Genomic DNA, 26,218 nt, shown 5'->3' on the forward strand with positions numbered 1-26,218 from the left:
ATCAGATCTGTCACGGTCTTATTAAGTGGTGGAGAAATGTTGAGGAGGCTACTCCTGCTGCTTATTCATGTGTTTATATGTAGTCTTCTAACCAGGTCGGTAGTTTGCCCTCAGTTCCACGCAGGATCTTGTTGAATGCCTTCGGAACACCCATAAAAACTCTTTTATTTTAATCCTGCAAAAAAAGCATGGTTTTCACCAGCCCTTAAGTGAGGGGGCCATTCCAAAGTCAAAAGCCAACATATCGCCGTCGGTCACAAACATAATGGGACACATAGCTAAGGAAGGCAGGATTCAGCTGCCTTCTAGAATTTTTCCATCTAGATTCCAGCATCTGCAGAATTCCCTCCTAGAGAGATATTAGTGAGGCAAATGGGCTTTTAACAACAATCCAGCAGCCTTGTGGTCATCAATGCTGATCTTACTTTTATATTCCTGGTTTATTTAATTAATTGCATTTAAACTTATCATCAGCTGTGATAGGATTTAAACATGTCTCTGGACCATTAGTCCAGCTATGGACTGCTAGTCCGATAACTCAACCTGCACCGTGATATATTTACTTCGGTCACATCCTCGAAATAATTGAGTTAGTTCATTTTCATAAAACAGCCAAAGCTTCTCACAGAAATTTAGCCAAAAGTGGGTGAAGAAAACAAGACTGATTCTTATTAAAATTGCAAAATGAATCTTGAAGAATTGGATGATGAATGAGCTATCGATTTCAATAGCTCACCAAAAGAAGGGCATGAAAAAAGCAATGCTTAAAGCTTAAAGCAAATATTAATCACAATGATGTTTACAATAAATGATGGAGACAGAGCAAGGGTCAGTTCCGCAATCAAGACTGCTTCACTCCCCAAGCTAGCTGGTGGGACTTCCAGTGGGGTCACACGCATGGGGTTGCATATAAGATTGGGTTAGTTTCAGAATCAGGTATAGGGTTTGGAGCCATGGAACATAGAACAGTACAGCACAGGGACAGGCCCTTTGGCACAAGATGTCTGCACTGACCGTGATGCCAAGCTAACTAATCCCATCTGCCTGCATATTGTCTATGTCCCTCTGTTCCCTGCTTGTTCACATGTCTGTCAGGGTGTTAGTTTACAGACAACAGGGCAATTGCCCCACGTGTTTGTTCTCCTCATTACTTGAGATTATTAGCCCCACTGCTGTCACTTTGATTTGGCCCGCATCTTCATTCCCTTGGTCCAATTCCACCTGCCTCTATGCACTTGCCTTTAGGGGTCACACCAGAGAGAGTTCGGGCAAAATATCACTTTGTTTAAAAGATGTTGTTGAAGGAACAGTTATATGTTTGGGCTGGGGTTAGGGAAAGAGTTGTAGTTAGAATTAAGGACAAAGTTCGGACTCTTGAACGGACCTCTCATACGCTAAAGGATGAACTCTTGATCTCCCAATCTACCTCGCCGTGGCCCTTGCGCTTCATTTGTCTACCTGCACTGCACTTTCTCTGTAACTGTGACACTATTCTGCATTCTGTTTTCTTTTTACTACCTCAGTGTGATTATGTATGGCATGATTTGTCTGGATGGCACACAAAAGAATTTTCACTGCATCTTGGCACATGTGACAATAATAAACCAATACAATCCCAAAGTGAGGCTATGAGTTAGAGATTTTGGGATTAGGAACAGGTATAGTGTTATGATTACAGTAAAAGAAACAAATTACATTTCTATAGCACCTTGCTTGACCTCCAGACATTCCAAAGTATTCTACTACCAATGGAGTCCTTTTATCAAATGATGGTCAATATTGTGGAATTAAGTTAGGGATTAGAGTTAGCAACTAACCGTGGAAAATGCATACCGTCCACCATCACCAAGACCCACACAGGGCCACAAGACACTAAAGGCACATCTGCACGCCGCTGGTGAGGTGATACGTTAGATAAGTTTTAAGGGGAACAGAATTCCCGAATTGTTTTATTCAATGCCACAAAATACATTGAAGGATGGGATCTAGGAACCCGAAGGCAAAGATCAGGACTCTGGTGGTTAAAGTTGTGGTTTCTTCATACTTGAAAACATAGAAAGCTCAAATCTTTAGCTCAATCTCTCAGGTGCATTTCTGATCCATCTCATTGAAAGAAATTTAATGTTTAAGAAGGGGTTTTAGCATGTTTTGCACAAAGCCATTTGCCAGCATTATCACAAGAGGCGTGCTCTCGGACACTGTGCTATCGGGGGTAGGGGTAGGTGCCACTCTGCTACCGGGACATGGAAGTCTCATGTGAAAAGGTTCCACCAAAGAAACTCGCCCTTCTTGCCCATGGAAGTCAAGCAGAGCCAGACCCAGTCTCCTATTCTGAGGCCTCCTTCTCCACCTATTGGCCAGCAGGAGCATTGCAGAACTCCCCAACAGCTGAGTGTGACCTGGAACCAACCCATAAGTGTGACACCGGGCACCAGGTTTCCAAGTCTGGGGGGGGGGGGGGGGGGGTGGCCACCCTCCTGGATGTGTTACAAGGCTTCCTACCTCCAGATGCCTGGCCTGATATCAGTAGTAGGAAAAATGCTCAGATCTATTATCGAGGAAGTGGTAACAAGGTACTTAGGAAATAAAAGTAGATTTGGGCAGAGTCAACATGAACTTATAAAAAATTTATTAGAGCTTTTGAGATGACAGCCAGTAGAACAGATAAGGGTGACCAGTGGATATGGTGTGCTTGGACCTTTAGAAGACCTTGCATAAGGTGCTACACAAAAGTTAGGAAGTAGATGCATGGTATCGGGCGTTATATACTGGCATGGATCGAGGATAGGTAGATGGACAGAAAACACAGACTGGGGAATAAATGGATCGTTTTCAGACCAGCAAGCTGTGACTTGTGGAAATCAGTGCTGGGACCCTGCCTGTTCACAATCTCCGTCAATAGTTTGGGTGAAGGAACCGTCCAGTGTGCAGTTATGGAGTCACAGAGTCATACAACACGGCAGCAAGCCCTTCGGCCCAACTCGTCCGTGCTGACCAAGTTGCCTACCTGAGGTAGTCCCATCTGCCTGCATTTGGCCCATGTCCCTCTAAACCTATAAAACTAGCCGTGAGTTGTAAAGAGGATGCAGCGAGAACTCAGAGGGATATGGATAAGCTAAGTGAATTGGGGAGGATGTGGCAGATTAAATATAATGCAGAAAAACATGAGGTCATCCACTTTAGTGGAAAAACAGAAAAGCAGAGCATTTTTAAAATGATGAGTGATGGAAAGGTGTTGGTGTTCACAGAGACCTCAGTATCCTTGTACATGAATCACTGAAAGGTAACATCCAGGTACAGTAAGCAATTAGGGAAAGCTACATGTATATTGGTCTCTATTGAAAGAGAATTTGAGTTCAAGAGTAAAAAGAAATTATATTTCATAGCAGTGCCTCAGGGTTGAGGATAACTTGCCTTAGTTCCGGTTCAATGGGTTCTGAGGTGACTGATGAGGCTGTATTGGGACCCACAAACTCTGCCGTAAGTGGGGCAGGAGGTGCTTGGCGGGGCACCCAGCTGGATAGTTTGGCACACTCCTTCTGCGATCCTCATGGTGCTTCCTTGTGACCTGACGCAAGGACTCGGGGGCTTTCACTGCCAGTCCCAGTGTTCCTTCCTCCCTTTGAACCGATCACAGCCCAGGGATTCCCAGGACACACTGGGATGTTACATACTTTCAAGGAAGCTTTCAGAACATCTTTGAATCATTTCCCCTGTGCTCCTGGTAAATTAAAGTCAAAGAGTTATATAACACAGATTCAGGCCCTTTGGCCCAACTTGTCCATGCCAACCAAGATGCCTCCCTGAGCCAGTCCCATTTGTCTGCATTTGGCCTATATCCCTCTGAACCTTTATCCATGTACCTGTTCAAATGTTTTTTTTAAATGTTGTAATTGTACCCCGTGTCTACCACTTCCTCTGGCAGCTCGTTCCATATACCCACCACCCTCTGTGTAATAAAACGTGCCCCTCATGTCCCCTTTAAATCTTTCCCCTCTCAGCTTAAACCTATGCCCTCCGGTTTTAGACTCCTCTACCCTGAGAAAAAGATTGTGGCCGTCCAACTTATCTATGCTGCTCGTGCTTCAATATCCAAGGGAGGATATACCTGCGATTGAGGAAATGCAACAGAAGTTCACACAATATTCCAGGTGTGGTCTCACCAACATCTTGTAGAGCTGTAACATGATGTCCCAACTCCTGTACTCAATGCCCTGCCCGATGAAGACATGCATGCCTTACACCCTCTTCACCATCTTGTCTACCTGTGTCACCACCACAACATTCCCCAGGGTGCTGTCATTCACTGTATAAGCTATAGAGTCGTATAACACGGAGACAGACCTTTTGGCCCAACAGGCCCATGCCAACCAAGATGCCCATCCAAGCTAGTCCCATTTGCCTGCATTTGGCCCAAATCCTTCCGAACCTTTCCTATCCGTGTACCTGTCCAACTCTCTCTGAAACGTTGTTGTTGTAACCACCTCAACCACTTCCTCTGCAGCTCATTCCATTTATGTACCAATCTGTGTAAGAAAAGTTGCCCGTCAAGTTCCCATTAAATCTTTCCATTCAATTTTTGATTCCCCAACCCTGGGAAAAAAACTGAGTGCATTCACCCTCTCTATGCCTCTAACGATTTTATACACCTCTCTAAAGTTACCCCTCGGTCTCCTACGCTCCAAGGAAAAAGGTCCTAGCCTGTCCAACCTCTGCCTATAACTCAGTCCCTCTTGAGTCCAGGCAACGTTCTTGTAAATCTTTTCTGTACTCTTTCCAGTTTAATAACATCTTTCCTATAGCAGGGTGACCAAAACTGAACACAATGCTCCAAATCCTGCCCTGGTTTAACTTCCAAAAATGCATCACTTCACACTTGTCTGAGTTAAATTCCATCGGTCTTTCCTTTGCCCACTCTCCCAGATGATCTAAATTACACAGGGTAATGGTGAGATCACACCTGGAAGATTGTGTGTGGGTCTGGCTTCACTATCCGAGGGAGGATACGCCTGTGATTGAGGAACTGCAACAGAAGTTCACTGGATTGATCCCTGGAATGGAGGATTTGTTTATGTGGGGAAAAATTAAGAAGAACCTGAATTCAGAAGAATGAGTAATGATCTCAGAAGGGTCACAGCCTCCAACTAGGGGGTTGGCTGTTTGGAATAGAGATGAGAAGAAAATTTAATATGAAGAAATTTTGGAATTCTTTAAAAGCTGTGGAAACTCAGTCCATGAGTATATTTAAGGCAGAGGTTGGTATATTTTTGGATATTAAACGTTCATGCAGGGAATTGGCACTGAAGGAGCAGGATTAGGCCCTTCAAAACTGCTCCTGGTCCCCGATCCCTCCGTCAAAGGAAACATCCTACAGGCATCTACTCAGTAGAGCCCTCATGTATGTTTTAATGAGGAGACCTCGCATACTTCTAAACTCTGGAGAACAGAGGCCGAGCCTTTTAATCTCTCCTCCTGTGACAGATCAGGACCCAGTGGGCTTTGGAGAGATGTTTGAGCAGTCTGTGGTGAGCCCTGGAACAGGGTCAGTCAGGTCAGCAGAGTGTCCCTTTAAGAAATATGGACATAAAAAATATAGGAAATAGGAGCAGGAGTAGGCTAACTGGCCTCTCAAAGTTACTCTGCCGTTCATCAGGACATGGCTGCTGTACTAACTCCACAACATTTTCCTGCCCTGTCCCCATATACCTTAGTATTCAGAAATCTATCAATTCCCAAATGAATTCAATGACTGAGCCTCCACGGTCCCCTGGAAAAAATTCCAAAGATTCACCACCCTCTATCCTCATCTCAGGCCCGAATGACCTGGCATTTATTTCTGGTGCTAGACTCCTCTGTCAGGGGAAGCATCCTCCCTGCATCCAGCCTGTCAAGCCCTCCTAGAGTTTTGTACTTATCAAAGATGAACTCTTGATTTCTCACTTGAACTTGAACAAACTACCTCCACCGTTGTAGGCCATATCTCAAACGGCAATGAGTCGGAGTACAGGAAGGAGATAGAGAGCTTAGTGGAATGGTGTCATGACAACAACCTTTCCCTCAGTGTCAACAAAACAAAAGAGCTGGTCATTGACTTCAGGAAAGGGGGTGGTGTACATGCACCTGTCTACATCAATGGTGCTGTGGTTGAGAGGGTTGAGAGCTTCAAGTTCCTGGGAGTGAACATCACCAACAGCCTGTCCAAATCAAATCACGTAGGTGCCATGGCCAAGAAAGCTCACCAGCGCTTCTCCTTCCTCAGGAGGCTAAAGAAATTTGGTTTGTCCCCTTTGACTCTCACCAACTTTTACCAATGCACCATAGAAAGCATCCTATCTGGATGCATCACGGCTTGGAATGGCAACTGCTCTGCCCAGGACCGCAAGAAGCTGCAGAGAGTTGTTGACACAGCTCAGCGTATCACGGACACCAGCCTCCCCTCCTTGGACTCTGTCTTTACCTCTCGTTGTCTTGGCGAAGCAGCCAGCATAATCAAAGACCCCACCCACCCGGGACATTCTCTCTTCTCTCCTCTTCCATCGGGTAGGAGATACAGGAGCCTGAGGGCACGTACCACCAGGCTTAAGTCAGCTTCTACCCCACTGTGATAAGACTATTGAACAGTTCCCTTATACAATGAGATGGACTATGACCTCATGATCTACCTTGTTGTGACCTTGCACCTTATTGCACTGCACTTTCTCTGTAGCTGTGACACTTTACTCTGTACTGTTACTGTTTTTACCTGTACTACATCAATGCACTCTGTACTGACTCAATGTAACTGCACAGCGTAGTGAATTGACCTGTACGATCGGTATGCAAGACAAGTTTTTCACTGTACCTCAGTACAAGTGACAATAATAAACCAATACCAATACCAAAAGTCATGGCCCTTGCACCTTATTGTCTATACGCACTGCACATTCTTCGTAGTATTATATTCTGCATTCTCTTATTTCTTTTCCCTTTGTACTACCTTGATGTACTTATGTTTTGGAATAATCTGTATGGATAGCATGCAAAACAAAGCTTTTCACTGTATCTCGGTACATGTGACAATAATAAACCAATTACCAATTATTAATGAGATCTCCACTCATTCTTCTAAACTCCAGAGAATAGAGTCTTGGCCTTTTAATACCTCCTCTTACGACAGACCTGCCACTCAAGAACCAGTCCGGTGAATTTTCACAGCACTCCCTCTGTAAAAACTAGATCCTTGTTTTTAGGTAAGAAGACCAAGGTTGAAAACAATATTCCAGATGTTCCCGTATAATTGGAGTAAGGCATCCTTACTCTGGTACTCAAAACCCGTGGCAATAAAGGCTTACATGCTTTTTGCCTTCCTAATCCCCTGTGACACCTGTACGTTAACATTCAGTGATGTATATGAAAGAACACCTAGGTCCCTTTGAACATCAACATCTCCCGATCTCCCACTAGATAACAAAGAGCAGATTATGTGTTATTTCTGCCGAAAAAGATCACCTCCCATTGTACTCTGTGTGCTATATTGTTGCCAACTTACTCAGCTTGTCTATACCACTTTGAAGCCTCTTTGTGTCCCGATCACTGCTCACATCCCCACTCATTTTTGTGTGATCAGCAACATTTTATTTGGTCATGTCTGCCAAATCATTGATAAAGAACAATCACAGCACAATTCAGGCCCTTCGGCCCACAAAGCTGTGCCGAACATGTCCTTACCCTAGAAATTACTAGGCTTACCCATAGCCTTCTATTTTACTCAGCTCCATGTACCTATCTAACAGTCTCTTGAAGGACCCTATCGTATCAGCCTCCACCACCGTTTCCGGCAGCCCATTCCATGCACTCACCACTCTTTGAGTAAAAAACTTACCCCTGACATCTCCTCTATATCTACTCCCCAGCACCTTAAACCTATGTCCTCTTGTGGCCACTAATTCAACCCTGGGGAAAATCCTCTGACTATCTACCCTATCAATACCTCTCATCATCTTATACACCTCTATCAGGTCCCCCCTCATCCTCCATCTCTCCAAGGAGAAAAGGCCGAGTTCCCTCAACCTGCTTTCATGAGGCATGCTCCGCATTCCAGGCAGCATCCTTGTAAATCTCCTCTGCACCCTCTCTATGGCTTCCACATCTTTCCTGTAGTGAGGTGACCAGAACTGAGCACAGTACTCCAAGTGGGGTCTGACCAGGGACCTATATAGTTGCAACAGTACCTCTCGGCTCCTAAATTCAATTCCCCGATTGATGATTGATATAGCTTGTGAATAGTTGGGGACCAAGTACCACTCCCTGTGGTACCCATCCAGTCACAACCTGTTGACCTGAGGACCATTTATTCCCACTCTAGTTTCCCACGATAGTGTAGGGGCAGGCACAGTAGTGTAACGGTTAGCGTAACGCTATTACAGTGCCAGAGACCCGGGTTCAATTCCGGCCACGGTCTGTAAGGAGTTTGTACGTTCTCCCCATGTCTGCGTGGGTTTCCTCCGGGTGCTCCGGTTTCCTCCCACGTTCCAAAGACGTACGGGTTAGGAAGTTGTGGGCATGCTATATTGGCGCCGGAAGCGTGGCGACACTTGCGGGCTGCCCCCAGAACACTCTACACAAAAGATGCATTTCACTGTGTTTCAATGTACATGTGACTAATAAAGAGATCTTCTCTATCTGTTAACCAGTTCTCCAATTACATGTGTTCGGCAACCATCTGCAAATCCAAATACTGTATATCACATCCACTGGTTCCCCTCATCTGTACCACTAGCCACACGTTTAAAGAACTCCAGTAGATTAGACAATTATGATTTCTTGTGAAAGAGGAGTCACAGGTAGACAGGGTGGTGAAAAAGGCTTTTCACATGCTGGACTTCATCATTCGGGGCATTGAGTATAGAGGTTGAGAGGTCATGGTGCAGTTGTACATGACGCTGGTGAGGCTGCACGGTTTTGGTCACCCTGCTATAGGAAAGATGTTATGTTGCCAGGACTTGAGGGACTGAGTTTTAGGGTGAGGTTGGACAGGCTAGCAATACATTAAAAAATGCTGGAGGAACTCAGCAGGTCAGGCAGCATCCATGGAGGGAAATAAACGACGTTTCGGGCCGAGACCCTTCATCATTCCCTCTATGGATGCTGCCACGGTCTTTTCCCCAGGGTTGGGGAATTGAGAACTAGAGGGCATAGGTGAGAGGGGAAAGATTTAATGGGAACCTGAGGGGCAACTACTTTTACACAGAGGGTGGTCAGTATGTGGAATGAGCTGCCAGAGGAAGTACAATAACAACTTTTAAAAGACAGCTAGACAGGGACATGGATAGGAAAGGTTTAGAAGGTTATGGGCCAAACACTGGCAAATGACACCAGCTTGGATGGGCATCTTGGTTGGCAAGGACCAATTGGGCCGAATGACTCTAAATCCATGACCTTGTTGAATGGTGGAGGAGGCATAGGGGATACTTCTAATCCTTTTGCTCTTATGTTGCCCCCACACCCAAAGTTTGAAATGTAAACAGAAACACTTAAAAAACATTCCAAATATTAATTTTCTTGTACTGTGGCGACTCACCTTACCGGTATCGAATCGGCTCCCGAGATCGCGAGCGTCGTCGGAGGCCCCGACCCAAGATGGCGCGGGGCCCTCCTTCTTCTCCATCGTTGGGCTAGGAAAGCCCGCGCGCGGGAAGGTCAGGTGACCCGCGCTGACATCAGCGCGGGAATTGAAGCGCAGGAAGAGTTAGCGCCCCTGTCGAGCAATCGACTTCTGACTCCAAGCAACCGACTCCGTGTCTTTATTTTATAGTAGAGTAGCTAGCCGCTACAGTACCATGATTTTCCTTTGTTGCTGTGTGTAGCAGTGATCAGCTCTCAATGGGTGTGTGACTGAGTACCAACGACCTGCTGTAACTGGGTGCCACCATCTCTTCCATGAGCGTACCTTGGATTAAAAAGCAACAGATGAGCAAAAGGTTAGGCCAGTGCCAGATAACCAATGTGCTTTGGGTACTTGGAACTGCATCCAAGCCAGGTCATTGGAGATGCCTGCACATCAAGAACTTCCAGATCATAAGTTCTTAATTCAAGCCAATGAAGGTAGGCTTCATCCAACTGTGGATGCAAAACATCTTCAGTTCCAGGCTCCAAGATAAGGGCAGAGACCCTGCCTCAAGTGACTCACCTCTCTCCACCCCAAAGCTCTTCCATAATCTTCAAGGCACAAGTGCAGAGTGTGTCGGAATACTCTTCTCTTGTCTGGATAGTTCAACCCCATCTACGACAAAGCAGCCCACTTTATTGGAACCCTATCTGGCATTCTAAACCTTCACTCCCCATCACCAGCAGACCTTAGATGTAGTCTGTACCACTTACAAGATCTGCTGCCATTACTCACCTAGGCTTCTCCATAAGCACATCCTACCAACAGGGACTGAAGATACATAGGAACACCATGCATGTTCACTTGTAAATGAATAAAAAGTAAACTCAGGGAATACAGGCTAATTCTATCCAATTGGCCCTTGTAACTTAACTATCTATACTGCAACAGTGCATTAAATCTTATAAATATATACTGCAATCTCTCCAAGGCCAATAAATTCCTCCTGGTGTCATGCTTAAATCTGACCACAATATATCAATATGGTTTGACCCAGAATCTGTGCAACTGAAGCATAGCTGTTCCCATCTCCACCACTTACTGAGCCTTCTCTCTGGCAAACGTGAAGACAAGACTGACTTTTCTTTCACTCATTATTAATGTAGTGAACAATCTGAGGCCCCGGGATAGATACCCAGGCAACATTCTGTCACATCCCATCAATCAAATATTTATTTATCTTTATGAAGGGGTACATGATGATGTGCATTGTACTAAACACTTTGAATGACTCATTTTTTCTACAGTTTTACTTTTAAAAAGCCTATTTCAGTGCAATATGTTCCATTTGTGTCAAAGTCGAGTTTATTGTCATCTGCACAAGTACATGTGTGCACAGGTGCAATGAAAAACTTGCTTGCAGCAGCATCACAGGCACAGAGCATCAGATAAGCAGCATTCACAAGAAAAACATAAATTAAACATAACTTATACACAATTTTTACATCGAGTATTTTGCTTCAAAGTCAGTCCAACTTAAATCTTGATTAACAATAAAAAGCTGCAAATGCTGGAAATCTGAAATAAAAACATAAAATGATGGAAACACTCGGCAGGTCAGGCAGCACTGGACATGAAAAGTTAACTCTGTTTCTCTTTCTACGGTTACTGTTTGAGCCTGCTTAGTGTTTCCAGCATTTTCTGACTTAAATCTTGGCTTGTGTGTGATCTTTATCCTTCAATAACTTAATATCAATTGTCACAGTTTTCAAGATTCTCCCATTATCATCATAATTCTCATCTGTTGTGCGTTATCACCCTACTATGGCCCTTTCCCTTGTTTCGAGCATACAAGTTGTCCCCTGGTAACAAACAAGTTCTGTTTTTATAGACATCCATAAGTAGGTTTTGTCAGAAAATGCACAGAAGTCACTCGATATGGTAACCATACCACAGTATTGTGATGAATGGCATCAGAGGCACATAAGACTGATAAGAAACAACCACTAAGAGTGAACAGAGAGGAAACTAGTTCTGCCCCTCAGAGGAATGAACATGAGTATGTGCCATAGACTTTTGAATTTAATAACATTATGGGGACTTGTTTGTATATAGGGGTGTCCATAAGTCCAGTGTCCGTATTCCGGTGACAGCCTGTATGTCTCACAATATTTACAGTGAGTGTAGTAGAACCCAGGAAATCTTGGGAAAACAAAATTCTCTTTACTGTATGGTAGTTTAATTATTCTTCCAGAGTTAAAACTATATGATAAATCTTATATTATAAAGAAAATAGAAATTGGATTGATTTATTGAACTGAATAGTATAAGTGGCAGCCAATATTCTCAGACATGGTTAGTCCTGGTGATCAAAGTCAAATTTCTCCCACACTGTCATTTGGTTGCAAAGTTTCCAAAGCAGAGCAGGGTTTATCATGATGGAAATCAGAGACCTTTAGCTTTAATGGGTGTTTATTGGTCGGCACAGGGGGTAACACCCATAACAGTGGGGGAGCCGAGGGGCCCGATTTGCTGCTGTGTGACTCTTTCCTCATGGGCAAAATTAGCTTCAGAATTTGAAAGCAATTTATTTCCCCAACAGGGGTGAGCTGCAGTGTGCCCGCACTGCAGATACAAGAAATGCTCGGCCTTTCGCCTCCGTTGCCAGCTTCAAGCGAGGAGCAGTGTGCTCAAGCTGCTCAGGGCAGTGCACCGCCAGTCCCCACAGGAGGAGGGGAAGGAGCCGATGAATCCCCGCCGTGGGGGGAGGGGGGGGGAAGCAGTGGGCGAGGGCGGGAGGGGGAGGGGAGGGCGATGGGTCGGGGGGGGGGAGGGAGGGCGGGCGGGACGGGGAGGGGAGGGGAAGGGAGGGCGGGCGGGACGGGGACGGGAGGGGAGGGCGGGCGGGACGGGGAGGGGAGGGGAGGGCGGGGCGGGACGGGGAGGGGACGATGGGGCGGGCGGGACGGGGAGGGGAGGGGAGGGCGGGCGGGACGGGGAGGGGAGGGGAGGGCGGGCGGGTCGGGGAGGGGAGGGGAGGGGAGGGGAGGGGAGGGCGGGGCGGGGAGGGGAGGGGAGGGGAGGGGAGGGCGGGACGGGGAGGGGAGGGCGGGCGGGACGGGGAGGGGAGGGCGGGCGGGACGGGGAGGGGAGGGGAGGGGAGGGGAGGGGAGGGGAGGGCGGGGCGGGACGGGGAGGGGAGGGGAGGGGAGGGCGGGGCGGGACGGGGAGGGGAGGGAGGGGAGGGAGGGCGGGCGGGACGGGGAGGGGAGGGAGGGGAGGGCGGGCGGGGCGGGACGGGGAGGGGAGGGGAGGGCGGGCGGGACGGGGAGGGAGGGGAGGGCGGGCGGGACGGGGAGGGGAGGGGAGGGGAGGGCGGGCGGGACGGGGAGGGGAGGGGAGGGCGGGCGGGACGGGGAGGGGAGGGGAGGGCGGGCGGACGGGGAGGGGAGGGGAGGGGAGGGGAGGGCGGCGGGACGGGGAGGGGAGGGGAGGGCGGGCGGGACGGGGAGGGGAGGGGAGGGCGGGCGGGACGGGGAGGGGAGGGGAGGGCGGGCGGGACGGGGAGGGGAGGGGAGGGGAGGGGAGGGCGGGCGGGACGGGGAGGCGAGGGCGAGGGCGTGCGGGACGGGGAGGCGAGGGGAGGGCGGGCGGGACGGGGAGGGGAGGGGAGGGCGGCGGGACGGGGAGGGGAGGGGAGGGCGGGCGGGACGGGGAGGGGAGGGGCGGGCGTGGACGGGAGGGGAGGGGAGGGCGGGCGGGACGGGGAGGGGAGGGGAGGGCGGGCGGGACGGGGAGTGGGATGGGAGGGCGGGCGGGACGGGGAGGGGAGGGGAGGGCGGGCGGGACGGGGAGGGAGGGGAGGGCGGGCGGGACGGGAGGGGAAAGGGAGGGGAGGGCGGGCGGGACGGGGAGGGGGCGGGCGGGCGGGACGGGGAGGGAGGGCGGGCGGGACGGGGAGGGGAGGGCGGGCGGGACGGGGAGGGAGGGCGGCGGGACGGGGAGGGGAGGGGAGGGCGGGCGGCGGGACGGGGAGGGGAGGGGCAGGGCGGGCGGGCGGGACGGGGAGGGGAGGGGAGGGCGGGCGGGCGGGACGGGGAGGGGAGGGGAGTGCGGGCGGGCGGGACGGGGAGGGGAGGGGAGGGCGGGCGGGCGGGACGGGGAGGGGAGGGCGGGCGGGACGGGGAGGGGAGGGCGGGCGGGAGGGGGAGGGGAGGGCGGGCGGGAGGGGGAGGGGGAGGGCGGGCGGGAGGGGGAGGGGAGGGGAGGGCGGGAGGGGGAGGGGAGGGCGGGCGGGAGGGGAGGGGAGGGGGGGAGGGGAGGGCGGGAGGGGAGGGGAGGGGAGGGCGGGCGGGAGGGGAGGGCGGGCGGGAGGGGAGGGGAGGGTGAGGGGCGGGCGGGAGGGGGAGGGGAGGGAGGAGGGGAGGGGAGGGGAGGGCGGGCGGGACGGGGAGGGGAGGGCGGGCGGGACGGGGAGGGGAGGGGCGGGCGGGACGGGGAGGGGAGGGCGGGCGGGACGGGGAGGGGAGGGCGGGCGGGACGGGGAGGGGAGGGGAGGGCGGGCGGGACGGGGAGGGGAGGGAGGGCGGGGACGGGGAGGGAGGGAGGGCGGGCGGGACGGGGAGGGGAGGGGAGGGCGGGCGGGACGGGGAGGGAGGGGAGGGCGGGCGGGACGGGGAGGGGAGGGGAGGGCGGGCGGGACGGGGAGGGGAGGGGAGGGCGGGCGGGACGGGGAGGGGAGGGCGTGGGCGGGACGGGGAGGGGAGGGGAGGGCGGGACGGGGAGGGGAGGGCGGGACGGGGAGGGGAGGGAGGGCGGGCGGGACGGGGAGGGGAGGGGAGGGCGGGCGGGACGGGGAGGGGAGGGGAGGGGAGGGCGGGACGGGGAGGGGAGGGGAGGGGAGGGGAGGGACGGGACGGGGAGGGGAGGGGAGGGACGGGACGGGGAGGGGAGGGGAGGGCGGGCGGGACGGGGAGGGGAGGGCGGGCGGGACGGGGAGGGGAGGGGAGGGGAGGGGAGGGGAGGGGAGGGCGGGACGGGGAGGGGAGGGGAGGGCGGGACGGGGAGGGGAGGGAGGGCGGGACGGGGAGGGGAGGGGAGGGGAGGGCGGGACGGGGAGGGGAGGGGAGGGCGGGACGGGGAGGGGAGGGGAGGGCGGGCGGGACGGGGAGGGGAGGGGAGGGCGGGCGGGACGGGGAGGGGAGGGGAGGGCGGGCGGGACGGGGGAGGGGAGGGAGGGGAGGGACGGGGAGGGGAGGGGAGGGACGGGGAGGGGAGGGGAGGGCGGGCGGGACGGGGAGGGGAGGGGAGGGCGGGCGGGACGGGGAGGGAGGGCGGGCGGGACGGGGAGGGGAGGGGAGGGGAGGGCGGGAGGGGAGGGGAGGGGAGGGCGGGCGGGACGGGGAGGGGAGGGCGGGCGGGACGGGGAGGGGAGGGGAGGGCGGGCGGGACGGGGAGGGGAGGGGAGGGCGGGCGGGACGGGGAGGGGAGGGCGAGGGCGGGACGGGGAGGGGAGGGGAGGGGAGGGCGGGACGGGGAGGGGAGGGAGGGAGGGCGGGCGGGACGGGGAGGGGAGGGAGGGCGGGCGGGACGGGGAGGGGAGGGGAGGGCGGGAGGGCCGGCGGGACGGGGAGGGGAGGGTGAGGGCGGGAGGGCGGGCGGGACGGGGAGGGGAGGGGAGGGCGGGCGGGCGGGACGGGGAGGGGAGGGGAGGGCGGGCGGGCGGGACGGGGAGGGGAGGGGAGGGCGGGCGGGCGGGCGGGACGGGGAGGGGAGGGGAGGGGAGGGCGGGCGGGCGGGCGGGACGGGGAGGGGAGGGCGGGCGGGACGGGGAGGGGAGGGGAGGGGAGGGCGGGACGGGGAGGGGAGGGAGGGGCGGGACGGGGAGGGGAGGGGAGGGCGGGACGGGGAGGGGAGGGGAGGGCGGGCGGGCGGGACGGGGAGGGGAGGGGAGGGCGGGCGGGGCGGGACGGGGAGGGGAGGGGAGGGTGAGGGCGGGCGGGCGGGACGGGGAGGGGAGGGGAGGGGAGGGCGGGAGGGCGGGACGGGGAGGGGAGGGGAGGGCGGGAGGGCGGGACGGGGAGGGGAGGGTGAGGGCGGGAGGGCGGGCGGGACGGGGAGGGAGGGGAGGGCGGGAGGGCGGGCGTGGAGGGGAGGGGGGGAGGGGGGGAGGGGAGGGGGGAGGGGAGGGGGAGGGGAGTGGGGAGGGGCAGGGGAGATGGGAGGGGAGGAGGGAGAGGGGGAGGAGGGAGGGAGAGTGGCGGATGGGGGGAGGGGAAGGGGGAGGGGGGGAGGGGAAGGGGGAGGGGGGGGAGGGCGGGCGGGACGGGGAGGGGAGGGGAGGGCGGGCGGGACGGGGAGGGGAGGGGAGGGGAGGGCGGGCGGGACGGGGAGGGGAGGGGAGGGGAGGGGCGGGCGGGACGGGGAGGGGAGGGGAGGGCGGGCGGGACGGGGAGGGGAGGGGAGGGCGGGCGGGACGGGGAGGGAGGGGACGGGACGGGGAGGGCGGGCGGGACGGGGAGGGGAGGGGAGGGCGGGCGGGACGGGGAGGGGAGGGGAGGGCGGGCGGGACGGGGAGGGGAGGGGAGGGCGGGCGGGACGGGGAGGGAGGGGGAGGGCGGGCGGGACGGGGAGGGGAGGGGAGGGCGGGCGGGAGGGGGAGGGGAGGGGAGGGCGGGCGGGACGGGGAGGGGAGGGGAGGGCGGGCGGGACGGGGAGGCGAGGGGAGGGCGGGCGGGACGGGGAGGCGAGGGGAGGGCGGGCGGGACGGGGAGGGGAGGGGAGGGCGGGCGGGACGGGGAGGGGAGGGGAGGGCGGGCGGGACGGGGAGGGGAGGGCGGGCGGGACGGGGAGGGGAGGGGGAGGGCGGGCGGGACGGGGAGGGGAGGGGAGGGCGGGCGGGACGGGGAGGGGAGGGAGAGGGCGGGCGGGACGGGGAGGGGAGGGGAGGGCGGGCGGGACGGGGAGGGGAGGGAGAGGCGGGCGGGACGGGGAGGGGAGGGGAGGGCGGGCGGGACGGGGAGGGGAAAGGGAGGGGAGGGCGGGCGGGACGGGGAGGGCGGGCGGGCGGGACGGGAGGGGAGGGCGGGCGGGACGGGGAGGGGAGGGCGGGCGGGACGGGGAGGGGAGGGGAGGGCGGGCGGGCGGGACGGGGAGGGGAGGGGAGGGCGGGCGGGCGGGACGGGGAGGGGAGGGGAGGGCGGGCGGGCGGGACGGGGAGGGGAGGGGAGTGCGGGCGGGCGGGACGGGGAGGGGAGGGGAGGGCGGGCGGGCGGGACGGGGAGGGGAGGGCGGGCGGGACGGGGAGGGGAGGGCGGGCGGGAGGGGGAGGGGAGGGCGGGCGGGAGGGGGAGGGGAGGGGAGGGCGGGAGGGGGAGGGGAGGGGAGGGGAGGGCGGGCGGGAGGGGAGGGGAGGGGGGGAGGGGGAGGGCGGGAGGGGAGGGGAGGGGAGGGCGGGCGGGAGGGGAGGGCGGGCGGGAGGGAGGGGAGGGGAGGGCGGGAGGGGGAGGGGAGGGGAGGAGGGGAGGGGAGGGGAGGGCGGGCGGGACGGGGAGGGGAGGGCGGGCGGGACGGGGAGGGGAGGGGCGGGCGGGACGGGGAGGGGAGGGCGGGCGGGACGGGGAGGGGAGGGGAGGGCGGGCGGGACGGGGAGGGAGGGCGGGCGGGACGGGGAGGGGAGGGGAGGGCGGGCGGGACGGGGAGGGGAGGGCGGGCGGGACGGGGAGGGGAGGGGAGGGCGGGCGGGACGGGGAGGGGAGGGGAGGGCGGGCGGGACGGGGAGGGGAGGGGAGGGCGGGCGGGACGGGGAGTGGAGGGCGGGCGGGACGGGGAGGGGAGGGGAGGGCGGGACGGGGAGGGGAGGGCGGGACGGGGAGGGGAGGGGAGGGCGGGACGGGGAGGGGAGGGGAGGGCGGGCGGGACGGGGAGGGGAGGGGAGGGCGGGCGGGACGGGGAGGGGAGGGGAGGGGAGGGCGGGACGGGGAGGGGAGGGGAGGGGAGGGCGGGACGGGGAGGGGAGGGGAGGGCGGGACGGGGAGGGGAGGGGAGGGCGGGCGGGACGGGGAGGGGAGGGCGGGCGGGACGGGGAGGGGAGGGCGGGCGGGACGGGGAGGGGAGGGGAGGGGAGGGGAGGGCGGGGCGGGGAGGGGAGGGGAGGGCGGGGCGGGGAGGGGAGGGGAGGGCGGGGCGGGGAGGGGAGGGGAGGGCGGGACGGGGAGGGGAGGGGAGGGGAGGGCGGGACGGGGAGGGGAGGGGAGGGGAGGGCGGGACGGGGAGGGGAGGGGAGGGCGGGACGGGGAGGGGAGGGGAGGGCGGGACGGGGAGGGGAGGGGAGGGCGGGCGGGACGGGGAGGGGAGGGGAGGGCGGGCGGGACGGGGAGGGGAGGGGAGGGCGGGCGGGACGGGGAGGGGAGGAGAGGGACGGGGAGGGGAGGGGAGGGACGGGGAGGGGAGGGGAGGGCGGGCGGGACGGGGAGGGGAGGGGAGGGCGGGCGGGACGGGGAGGGGAGGGCGGGCGGGACGGGGAGGGGAGGGCGGGCGGGACGGGGAGGGGAGGGGAGGGGAGGGCGGGAGGGGAGGGGAGGGGAGGGCGGGAGGGGAGGGGAGGGGAGGGGAGGGCGGGCGGGGAGGGGAGGGCGGGATGGGAGGGGAGGGGAGGGCGGGCGGGACGGGGAGGGGAGGGCGGGCGGGACGGGGAGGGGAGGGGAGGGCGGGCGGGACGGGGAGGGGAGGGGAGGGCGGGCGGGACGGGGAGGGGAGGGGAGGGCGGGACGGGGAGGGGAGGGGAGGGGAGGGCGGACGGGGAGGGGAGGGAGGGAGGGCGGGCGGGACGGGGAGGGGAGGGGAGGGCGGGAGGGCCGGCGGGACGGGGAGGGGAGGGGAGGGCGGGAGGGCGGGCGGGACGGGGAGGGGAGGGGAGGGCGGGCGGGCGGGACGGGGAGGGGAGGGGAGGGCGGGCGGGCGGGACGGGGAGGGGAGGGGAGGGCGGGCGGGCGGGACGGGGAGGGGAGGGCGAGGGCGGGCGGGCGGGCGGGACGGGGAGGGGAGGGGAGGGCGGGCGGGCGGGACGGGGAGGGGAGGGGAGGGCGGGCGGGCGGGACGGGGAGGGGAGGGCGGGCGGGCGGGCGGGACGGGGAGGGGAGGGGAGGGGAGGGCGGGACGGGGAGGGGAGGGGAGGGCGGGACGGGGAGGGGAGGGGAGGGCGGGACGGGGAGGGGAGGGCGGGACGGGGAGGGGAGGGGAGGGCGGGCGGGCGGGACGGGGAGGGGAGGGGAGGGCGGGCGGGCGGGACGGGGAGGGGAGGGGAGGGCGGGCGGGCGGGACGGGGAGGGGAGGGGAGGGGAGGGGAGGGCGGGCGGGCGGGACGGGGAGGGGAGGGGAGGGCGGGAGGGCGGGACGGGGAGGGGAGGGGCGGGACGGGGAGGGGAGGGGAGGGCGGGAGGGCGGGACGGGGAGGGGAGGGGAGGGCGGGAGGGCGGGCGGGACGGGGAGGGGAGGGGAGGGCGGGAGGGCGGGACGGGGAGGGCGGGCGTGGAGGGGAGGGGGGGAGGGGGGGGAGGGGAGGGGGGAGGGGAGGGGGAGGGGAGTGGGGAGGGGCAGGGGAGAGGGGAGGGGAGGAGGGAGAGGGGGAGGAGGGAGGGAGAGTGGCGGATGGGGGGAGGGGAAGGGGGAGGGGGGGAGGGGAAGGGGGAGGGGGGGGAGGGGAAGGGGGAGGGGGGGGAGGGGGGGAGGGGGAGGGTGGGCGAGGCAGGGGGAGGGAGGGAGGGGGAGGGGAGGGAGGGAGGGGGAGGGGAGGGGGGAGGGGAGGGGGGAGGGGGAGGGGAGGGGGGGAGGGGAGGGGGGAGGGGGAGGGGAGGGGGGGAGGGAGGGAGGGGGAGGGGGAGGGGTGAGGGAGGGAGGGGGAGGGGGAGGGGTGAGGGAGGGAGGGGGAGGGGGGGAGGGGTGAGGGAGGGAGGGGGAGGGGGGGAGGGAGGGAGAGGGGGAGGGGGGAGGGAGGGGGGAGGGAGGGGGAGGGGGGAGGGAGGGAGGGAGGGGGAGGGGGAGGGAGGGAGGGAGGGGGAGGGGGGGGAGGGGGGGGAGGGAGGGGGAGGGGGGGAGGGAGGGAGGGAGGGAGAGGGAGGGGGAGGGGGGAGGGAGGGAGGGGGAAGGGAGGGAGGGAGGGGGAGGGGAGGGAGAGGGAGGGGTTGGGGGGGGAGGGGGAGGGAGGGGTTGGGGGGGACGGGGGCCGGAGTGGTGCTGCGGTGGGCAGCCGCGGGTCGGGGAGAGAGGTCGGGCTCTGCTCCGCGCTACGGCCCGGAGGGTGGGGAGTCCCGGCTCCCCGGGGAGGGGGGGACGGGGACGGGGGCTGTCGGGGCTGGGGGAGGGGGGCTGTCGGGGCTGGGGGAGGGGGGCTGTCGGGGCTGGGGGAGGGGGGCTGTCGGGGCTGGGGGAGGGGGGCTGGGCTGGGGGTGGACACCCGCGGACCTTCAGGAATAACAGAGACGGAGGGGCCGCGGTCCGGAGGCTGCCTGGGCCGGGCAGAGGAAACCCTCGCACCGCCGCTGTCTGCTCGCTCGGAGCTTCTGGGGGCCGCGACCGCCCGGGACACGGGGCGGGGCTGGGCTGGGGTGGGGGGGGGAGGGGGGGAGGGGGGGAGGGGGGGCGGGGAGGGGGGGAGGGCGGGGTGTAGTCGGGGGAGGTCGGGGGAACATACCCTGCTGGAACTCCTGCCTGGGAGGGAGGCAGGCGGTCGGGGGAGGCTGTTGACGGACCGGCTTCCGGCGGAAGCTACAGGCGGAGGGCGCAAGAGGGGAGCGCAAGGTGAGAGGCCAGATGAGGTGCTGGGGCAGTGAGGTCTGTTACTCTGGATCCAGTGCTGGGGCAGTGAGGGCAGACGATCCAGTGCTGGGGCAGATGTGGTCCTGTTACACTGGATCCTGTGCTGGGGAAGTGAGGTCTGTCTCACTGGATCCAGTGCTGTGGTGGATGTGGTTCAGTCACACTGGATCCAGTGATGGGACAGAACAACCACTGAGGCTCAGGGATTTGCCAGTAGTGACAGGGCTGCCTCTGCATCACATTGCTGCAGTTCTGTGTGTACATCAATCATAGTGTGACACTGGGATAGCATTTTGGGATTGTTTTATCACTGTACAATTCTGGATTACAGAATTGGGCTGCAGGTCCGTCACTTTTTTGTACTGGATGTTTGCTCACTTTATAACACTGGGTTACAGGACTTGTAATCAGGTATGTTGTTGTAAGACGCTAATCTACGGGTGGTCCTTCTGTCACTGTGTAATTTTGGAAGACAATACCATTTTGTAGTTGTGCATTTGGGTCAAGGACGTGTCACTGTATATTTGGGGTACAATACTGGGAGGGGAACACAAGTTTTTTATTATAACTTTGGGGTACAGTACTGACCGCAGATCTGACTCTCTTTAACGTGTGTACAGTAGTGGGTACTCCTCTCACGCTATAACATAGGTACAGGCAACTCCTGTGTTCCAGCAGTTCAAGTGCTGTAAGTTCACCCTTACAGCATTCACAAATCATTACCTAGAAATTTGAGATACAAAATAAAATTCTCCTGGAATTTATCTGGGGGAGAAAAGTAAATCAATAAAGGGAAACTTATTTTTTCAGTTCATGTTTCTTGACACATGCGCAGATGATGCAGCTTAGTATTCTGGAAAATTACGATACGGAGCATTTTCAAGGAATGTCCACACCTATAACACAGGGATCACCTGTATTATACAAAGGGGATGGTCAATGATTACTGTACTGGAGGGTGCAGTTCTGTCGTTGTGTATTGGTATCAAGGATTGCAGGTACAAATTTGTCTTTAATACTGGAATACAGTACTGAGTCAATCCCTGTCTAACACAGAGGTATAACACCAATATCATATGGTTGAACAGGTCTTTCACTGTATAGCATGGGTACAGTACAGTGGGTATGTTTGTCACTGTAGAACTTGTTGAGGGGTAAGTGTGGCAATAAGTAATATTGAAGTACAATAATGGAGGCATGATCCTGGTGAATACAGGTCTATAACTATTTAATTGTACTGTGGAGCAATACAGTGCCATGGAGCAGGACTGTCACTATCATGGATTTAATACTAGCTGGCAAGTCTGTCACTGTACAACACCAGAAATGTTACCAGTGAGGACAGGTCTGCCACTGAAACACCATAGGTCTGTCACTATAATGAGTCCACAACCTTGGGGGGAGAGATGGGGGGTGGGGGTTAGGCTGTCACTGTATAACATGGATACAGTACTGGGAACGTATCTATCACTACAACACTGGGACACAGTACAGGGGGCATGTCATCATATACCATGGGTAATGTACTTGGAAGACATTTGATCGGTACTGCATTTCTGTAAGCTACGTTACTGATGGATACAGGTCTATCGTAGGTGGTAAAACATCTCTTTTGAGAATGGAAAGGAAAGCTTTTGGAGTTTGTTTTCTGCATAGAGACATTGGTCAATACTGAAGCCTGCTCGCAGTTTTAGCACTTTAGTTTGCTGTTCTGCTTTGCAGGGACTGTCTTCTGTTGTTCCTGAGAAGCTGTGATGTCCACGCTGTCCAATTATGGGCGACGTATGATGCGCCTAAGTGCACAGATCTTTCAGGAGGTTGTTCGGCCTACTGATGACCGCTCGATGAAGGTGGTGAAGCTTTTCAGTGAGCAGCCGCTGGCGCTGAGGAAAGAGGTGTATGATTGGTACCCACAACATAACCACTACTACACCCTGATGCAGAGGCTGCGATTCCTGGGTTTGTACAGGTAAAGTTGCCTGTTTCCCTCTTGTCCTTTGTTGCATTGCTTTCTTGGTGATCACTATTCAAGATGATGTGCCAGGATCACAGTGAAGCAGGTCCACGTGTGAAATCATGGGCTGTTTAGACAAGGAATGCAGAAGTTTAGCACACGGTCCTTCCATCTCTGAGTTTAAACTAAGTTAACAGCCTGTTTTTTTTTTTCAGGTCCATCATGGAGATGATTAATCAGTCCATTGTGAAATGATGGCTCCTGAACTTAAGCATTTTGTTCTGCTCTTTAGTCCTCTGTTCATGGGCAGTTTCAGATAACCAGTCTTTCCTGCATGTGTCAGAACTGGCCAGTTGTGATGTAGGATCATCCACCTGTAACATTAACACAGGTTTTTCCTGTCTACACAGATGCTGTCTGATCTGCCGGGTATTTTTAGTGTTCTATTTATCATAAATTTGGATGAAGGATCTGTGAACAGATCTGCTGATGATGCAAAGATAGGTGGGTTAGCAGGTTGTGAGGAGGATACAAAGAGCCTGCAGAGGGTAAGAGATAGGTTAAGTAAGTGGGCAGGAAGTTGGCAGATGGAATATAGATGTGACATGACTCACTCCAGAAGAAAGAATGAAAAGGCAAATTATTATTTAAATGTAATCTGATCTGAAAATGTTGTGCACAAAGGGATCTGTGATCCTAGTACATGAAACACAAAGGGTTGGCATGCCAGTTCAGCAAGTAATTAAGTAATTAATGGAATGTTGGTCTTTATTGTAAGGAAGTCAAAGTCGAGTTCATTGTCACATGCACAAGTACGTGTGTGCACAGGTGCAATGAAAAACTTCTGGCAGCATCACAGACACATAGTATCAGATAAGCAGCATTCACAAGAAAAACACACATTAAACATAAATTCTGCACAATCTTTACGATAAAGAACACAATTAGAACAAAAGAAATCCATCATAGTGCAAAGTGGTCCTAGTGTTGCTATACTGAGGCAGTGATTAGGGTTATATAGGTTGGTTCAAGAACCGAATGGTTGAAGGGAAGTAGCTGTTCTTGAGCCTGGTGGTGTGGGACTTCAGGCTTCTCTACCTCCTGCCTGATGGTAGCTGCGAGAAGATGGCATGGGCTGGATAGTGGGGATCTTTGATGATGGATGTTGCCTTCTTGAGGCAGCACCTCCTCTAGATACTCCCGATGGTGGGGAGGGATGTGCCCGTGATGTATTGGGCTGAGTCCACTGCTCTCTGCAGCTTCTTACATTCCTGCGCATTCGAAATGCCGTACCAGACCACGATGCAACCAGGTGAGTATCAAGTTAGGATGCAACAGTACAGGTTGCTGGTAAGACTGCACTTGGAACACTGCATATTGATTCCTGGGGTAAAGGGTTTGATGGATGAAGAGAGGTTGAAGAGGTTGGGCCTATACTCATTGGAGTTCAGAAGAGTGAGAGGTGACGAGAGGTTAGAATGTAATAACGGTTACTAAATCCAAAGTGTTTGGGGATTGAGTCTGGAGTTCTGACCAGGGGTTCTGCACCACAGGGTCACGGTGTGAGATTAGAACGATCAGTTGCAGCCACCAGGCAGGCTTTGACAATGTCCGGTCTTTTTGTCTCTGCAGAGACGAGCATGAGGATTTCAAAGATGAAATGAAACGGCTCAGGAAGTTGCGAGGCAAAGGGAAGCCGAAGAAAGGAGAAGGGAAGCGAGCCACGAAGAAGAAGTAGGGGCCAGGTCTGGTCAGACTACTGGCTCGCCCTCTTTGACCAGTCACATCTGCCTGTCTGTCTCTCGCTGCACAGTCCCTTTTTGTTGCTTTTAAAACAGCGAATTTTGCTTCGTCACCTTCCTTCCTTTATTTCCCTCTCTCGTGCTGTGGGGAGTGTTGTGTGTCTGGTTCTCAAAGCAGCAAAGTTTGGATGTAAGGAGCAAATCTAAGCCAAATTGCCCATGCCCCTGGTGGTCTGGTTGGATGGGTTAATTAAACCACAGAATGAGGAAGCTGTCAGGTTCAATTCCTGATCTGTGCTTTTAGGACAACCTCAATCTGGTTGCTAAAATTAAGGGCTGCTGGCATGGGACCTCAAATCTGCCAAAGATTTGGTTGCTAATCAGTGAGCCAGAAATGGGTATTGGGATGGAGTTATTATTGGGGTGGTGCCTGCCTGTGGTGGAATAGCCCAAGAGTATTCACAGCCCATAAGGGAAAGCACTGGGGACCAGTGACGCCCATGGGACCAGTTTAAACCAGAGGCTTTGGGATTAGGATTAAAGAGAAAGGTCTCAGCCACTGCCACAGCAGTAGTTGACCAATGTGCTACCCAGAGCAACAGAGAAAGAATGCTGGATGAGGGAGCACTGATTAACAATACCACAGCTATAACTGTCCTCATCTGACACTGCAGTACCAGTTTCAGTTGTGTGGCTGTGGGTAGCAGCATGAATCTCACCAACCCCTTCCACCCCACCCCACTACCTCTTCCACTGTCTGTCCCTTCAACACGATATTGGTTCAGTTCCTGAACGACAGCCACATCGATATTTACTACTGAGTGCACGAGAGGGAGAGTGTGTGACAACTTTAATATGCTCAGGGAGCATTGTGGACTCCGCTGCAGTCTTTTGAACTGATATATAACACCAGGCAACTTGCTTAACTATCTGGAATGGTTCTGAGTGTTACATTTGCACATTGGCCTGCGATTCATGGCAGTTTGTAACTGGCTTGTAACCAGGTGTGAGTGTAACGGATTAGTGGATTCTGATGTGGGACATCTAATTTCACTGGAATGTGATGCGAGTACAGCAGGTAACTCTGCTGTTGTAATAAATGGTGAAATGTGTTGGAGTTGTCTTGTATTTTTCTCTCTGTTGGCTGGAAATTTGAAGATCTACTGAATGTAAAATCTGATTAAGCTGGGGAAGGTAACCTTGATACAATGTGGAGGAGCCAGGTAAGGCCACGGAAGTGCACAAGACAGAAGCATTCAGTTTCCCCTTTACACCTCACCCCTAGGATCTGGCACCTCAAAGACCAGGAGCTCTTCACTCAAGTGAATGTTCTGTGAACCTAGACCAAGTGGTGGCTTATCTAAGTATCCCAGCCAAGGACAATACTACCATTACTCAAAACCTCCTTCAGGAAGAGCGACGGGTTCTCCGTCATCCAGCCAGTGTAAGGCTTTGAGGTCAAGACCTGTTCTAGTGTTTCATCTGTTACTCAAGATGATGTCAACTAATTTGGCCCAGATAGACCAAGAAAGTGAAAGTCCAGAGTGCCACACTAAATGTGCTTAGTGAATGGTTGGCACACACTCTGCCCATTTGTTATCTGCACTTTTATTGAAGTATGAAATGTCTTTGGATTATTAGGTGTTGACACATTCTACGCTTTAAGTTCTATCTCAGCTTTTCCTCAATGACTGGGTGTGACCACCATACCAGAGTTGAACCGATCACTTGGACTAATTTGTGAAAAGATGGGCGAAGAGAGAGAAAGTCAAGCTTCCTCATTCAGTCAGCTGTAAACCAATGCCTTCTTATCCCAACCACCATTATCCAGTAGACCAACAGGTCAGGAGAAACTTGCCTTTCCTAGAAGCTTCTAATCCCTTCAGGCAATTGTCCAAGCTCTGTTGGCCAAAGTGCCTCAGAACTTCATTAAGCTAGCCTCATTTCCTCAACTTGCCCAATTATATTTAACCAATTCATGCTAATCTTCATCATCAAAGGAGCATTGAAATATTGCGTTTGTGTTACTGGACCAGCACTGGAGGACTGGACTGAAAGTCCAGAGAACATGTGCTCATGGTGCTAGTTTAGCAATTGGAATTCAGTTTAAAAAATGGCTTG

The 26,218-nt window shown here is 56.7% G+C and overlaps 2 protein-coding genes across 3 annotated transcripts in view; one reads left to right on the top strand and one right to left on the bottom strand.

The window, feature by feature from the left end:
• LOC127578526 (uncharacterized) overlaps positions 1-21,939 on the bottom strand; it is a 37,446-nt gene extending 15,507 nt beyond the window's left edge. Inside the window, 7 exon segments of the mRNA XM_052030666.1 lie at positions 17,545-17,858; positions 19,007-19,371; positions 19,410-19,521; positions 19,568-19,694; positions 19,697-19,787; positions 20,194-20,350; positions 21,915-21,939. Coding sequence (XP_051886626.1) covers positions 17,545-17,858; positions 19,007-19,371; positions 19,410-19,521; positions 19,568-19,694; positions 19,697-19,787; positions 20,194-20,350; positions 21,915-21,939 — 1,191 coding nt within the window.
• Positions 20,294-25,209, top strand: mrps33 (mitochondrial ribosomal protein S33). 2 transcript variants are annotated; one of them, XM_052030410.1, is made up of 3 exons: positions 20,294-20,383; positions 22,124-22,370; positions 23,988-25,209. In XM_052030410.1, the coding sequence occupies exons 2-3, from the start codon at positions 22,156-22,158 to the stop codon at positions 24,091-24,093; spliced, it is 321 nt and encodes a 106-aa protein (XP_051886370.1). In that variant the 5' UTR covers positions 20,294-20,383; positions 22,124-22,155; the 3' UTR covers positions 24,094-25,209. The 2 variants fall into 2 exon arrangements, with proteins under 2 accessions (XP_051886370.1, XP_051886369.1); XM_052030409.1 differs by lacking the exon at positions 20,294-20,383 and adding an exon at positions 20,444-20,812.
• Positions 25,210-26,218: the final 1,009 nt, after the last annotated feature.

This window comes from Pristis pectinata, chromosome 15 (genome assembly GCF_009764475.1).
Source record: "Pristis pectinata isolate sPriPec2 chromosome 15, sPriPec2.1.pri, whole genome shotgun sequence".
Classification (NCBI taxonomy): Eukaryota; Metazoa; Chordata; class Chondrichthyes; order Rhinopristiformes; family Pristidae; genus Pristis; species Pristis pectinata.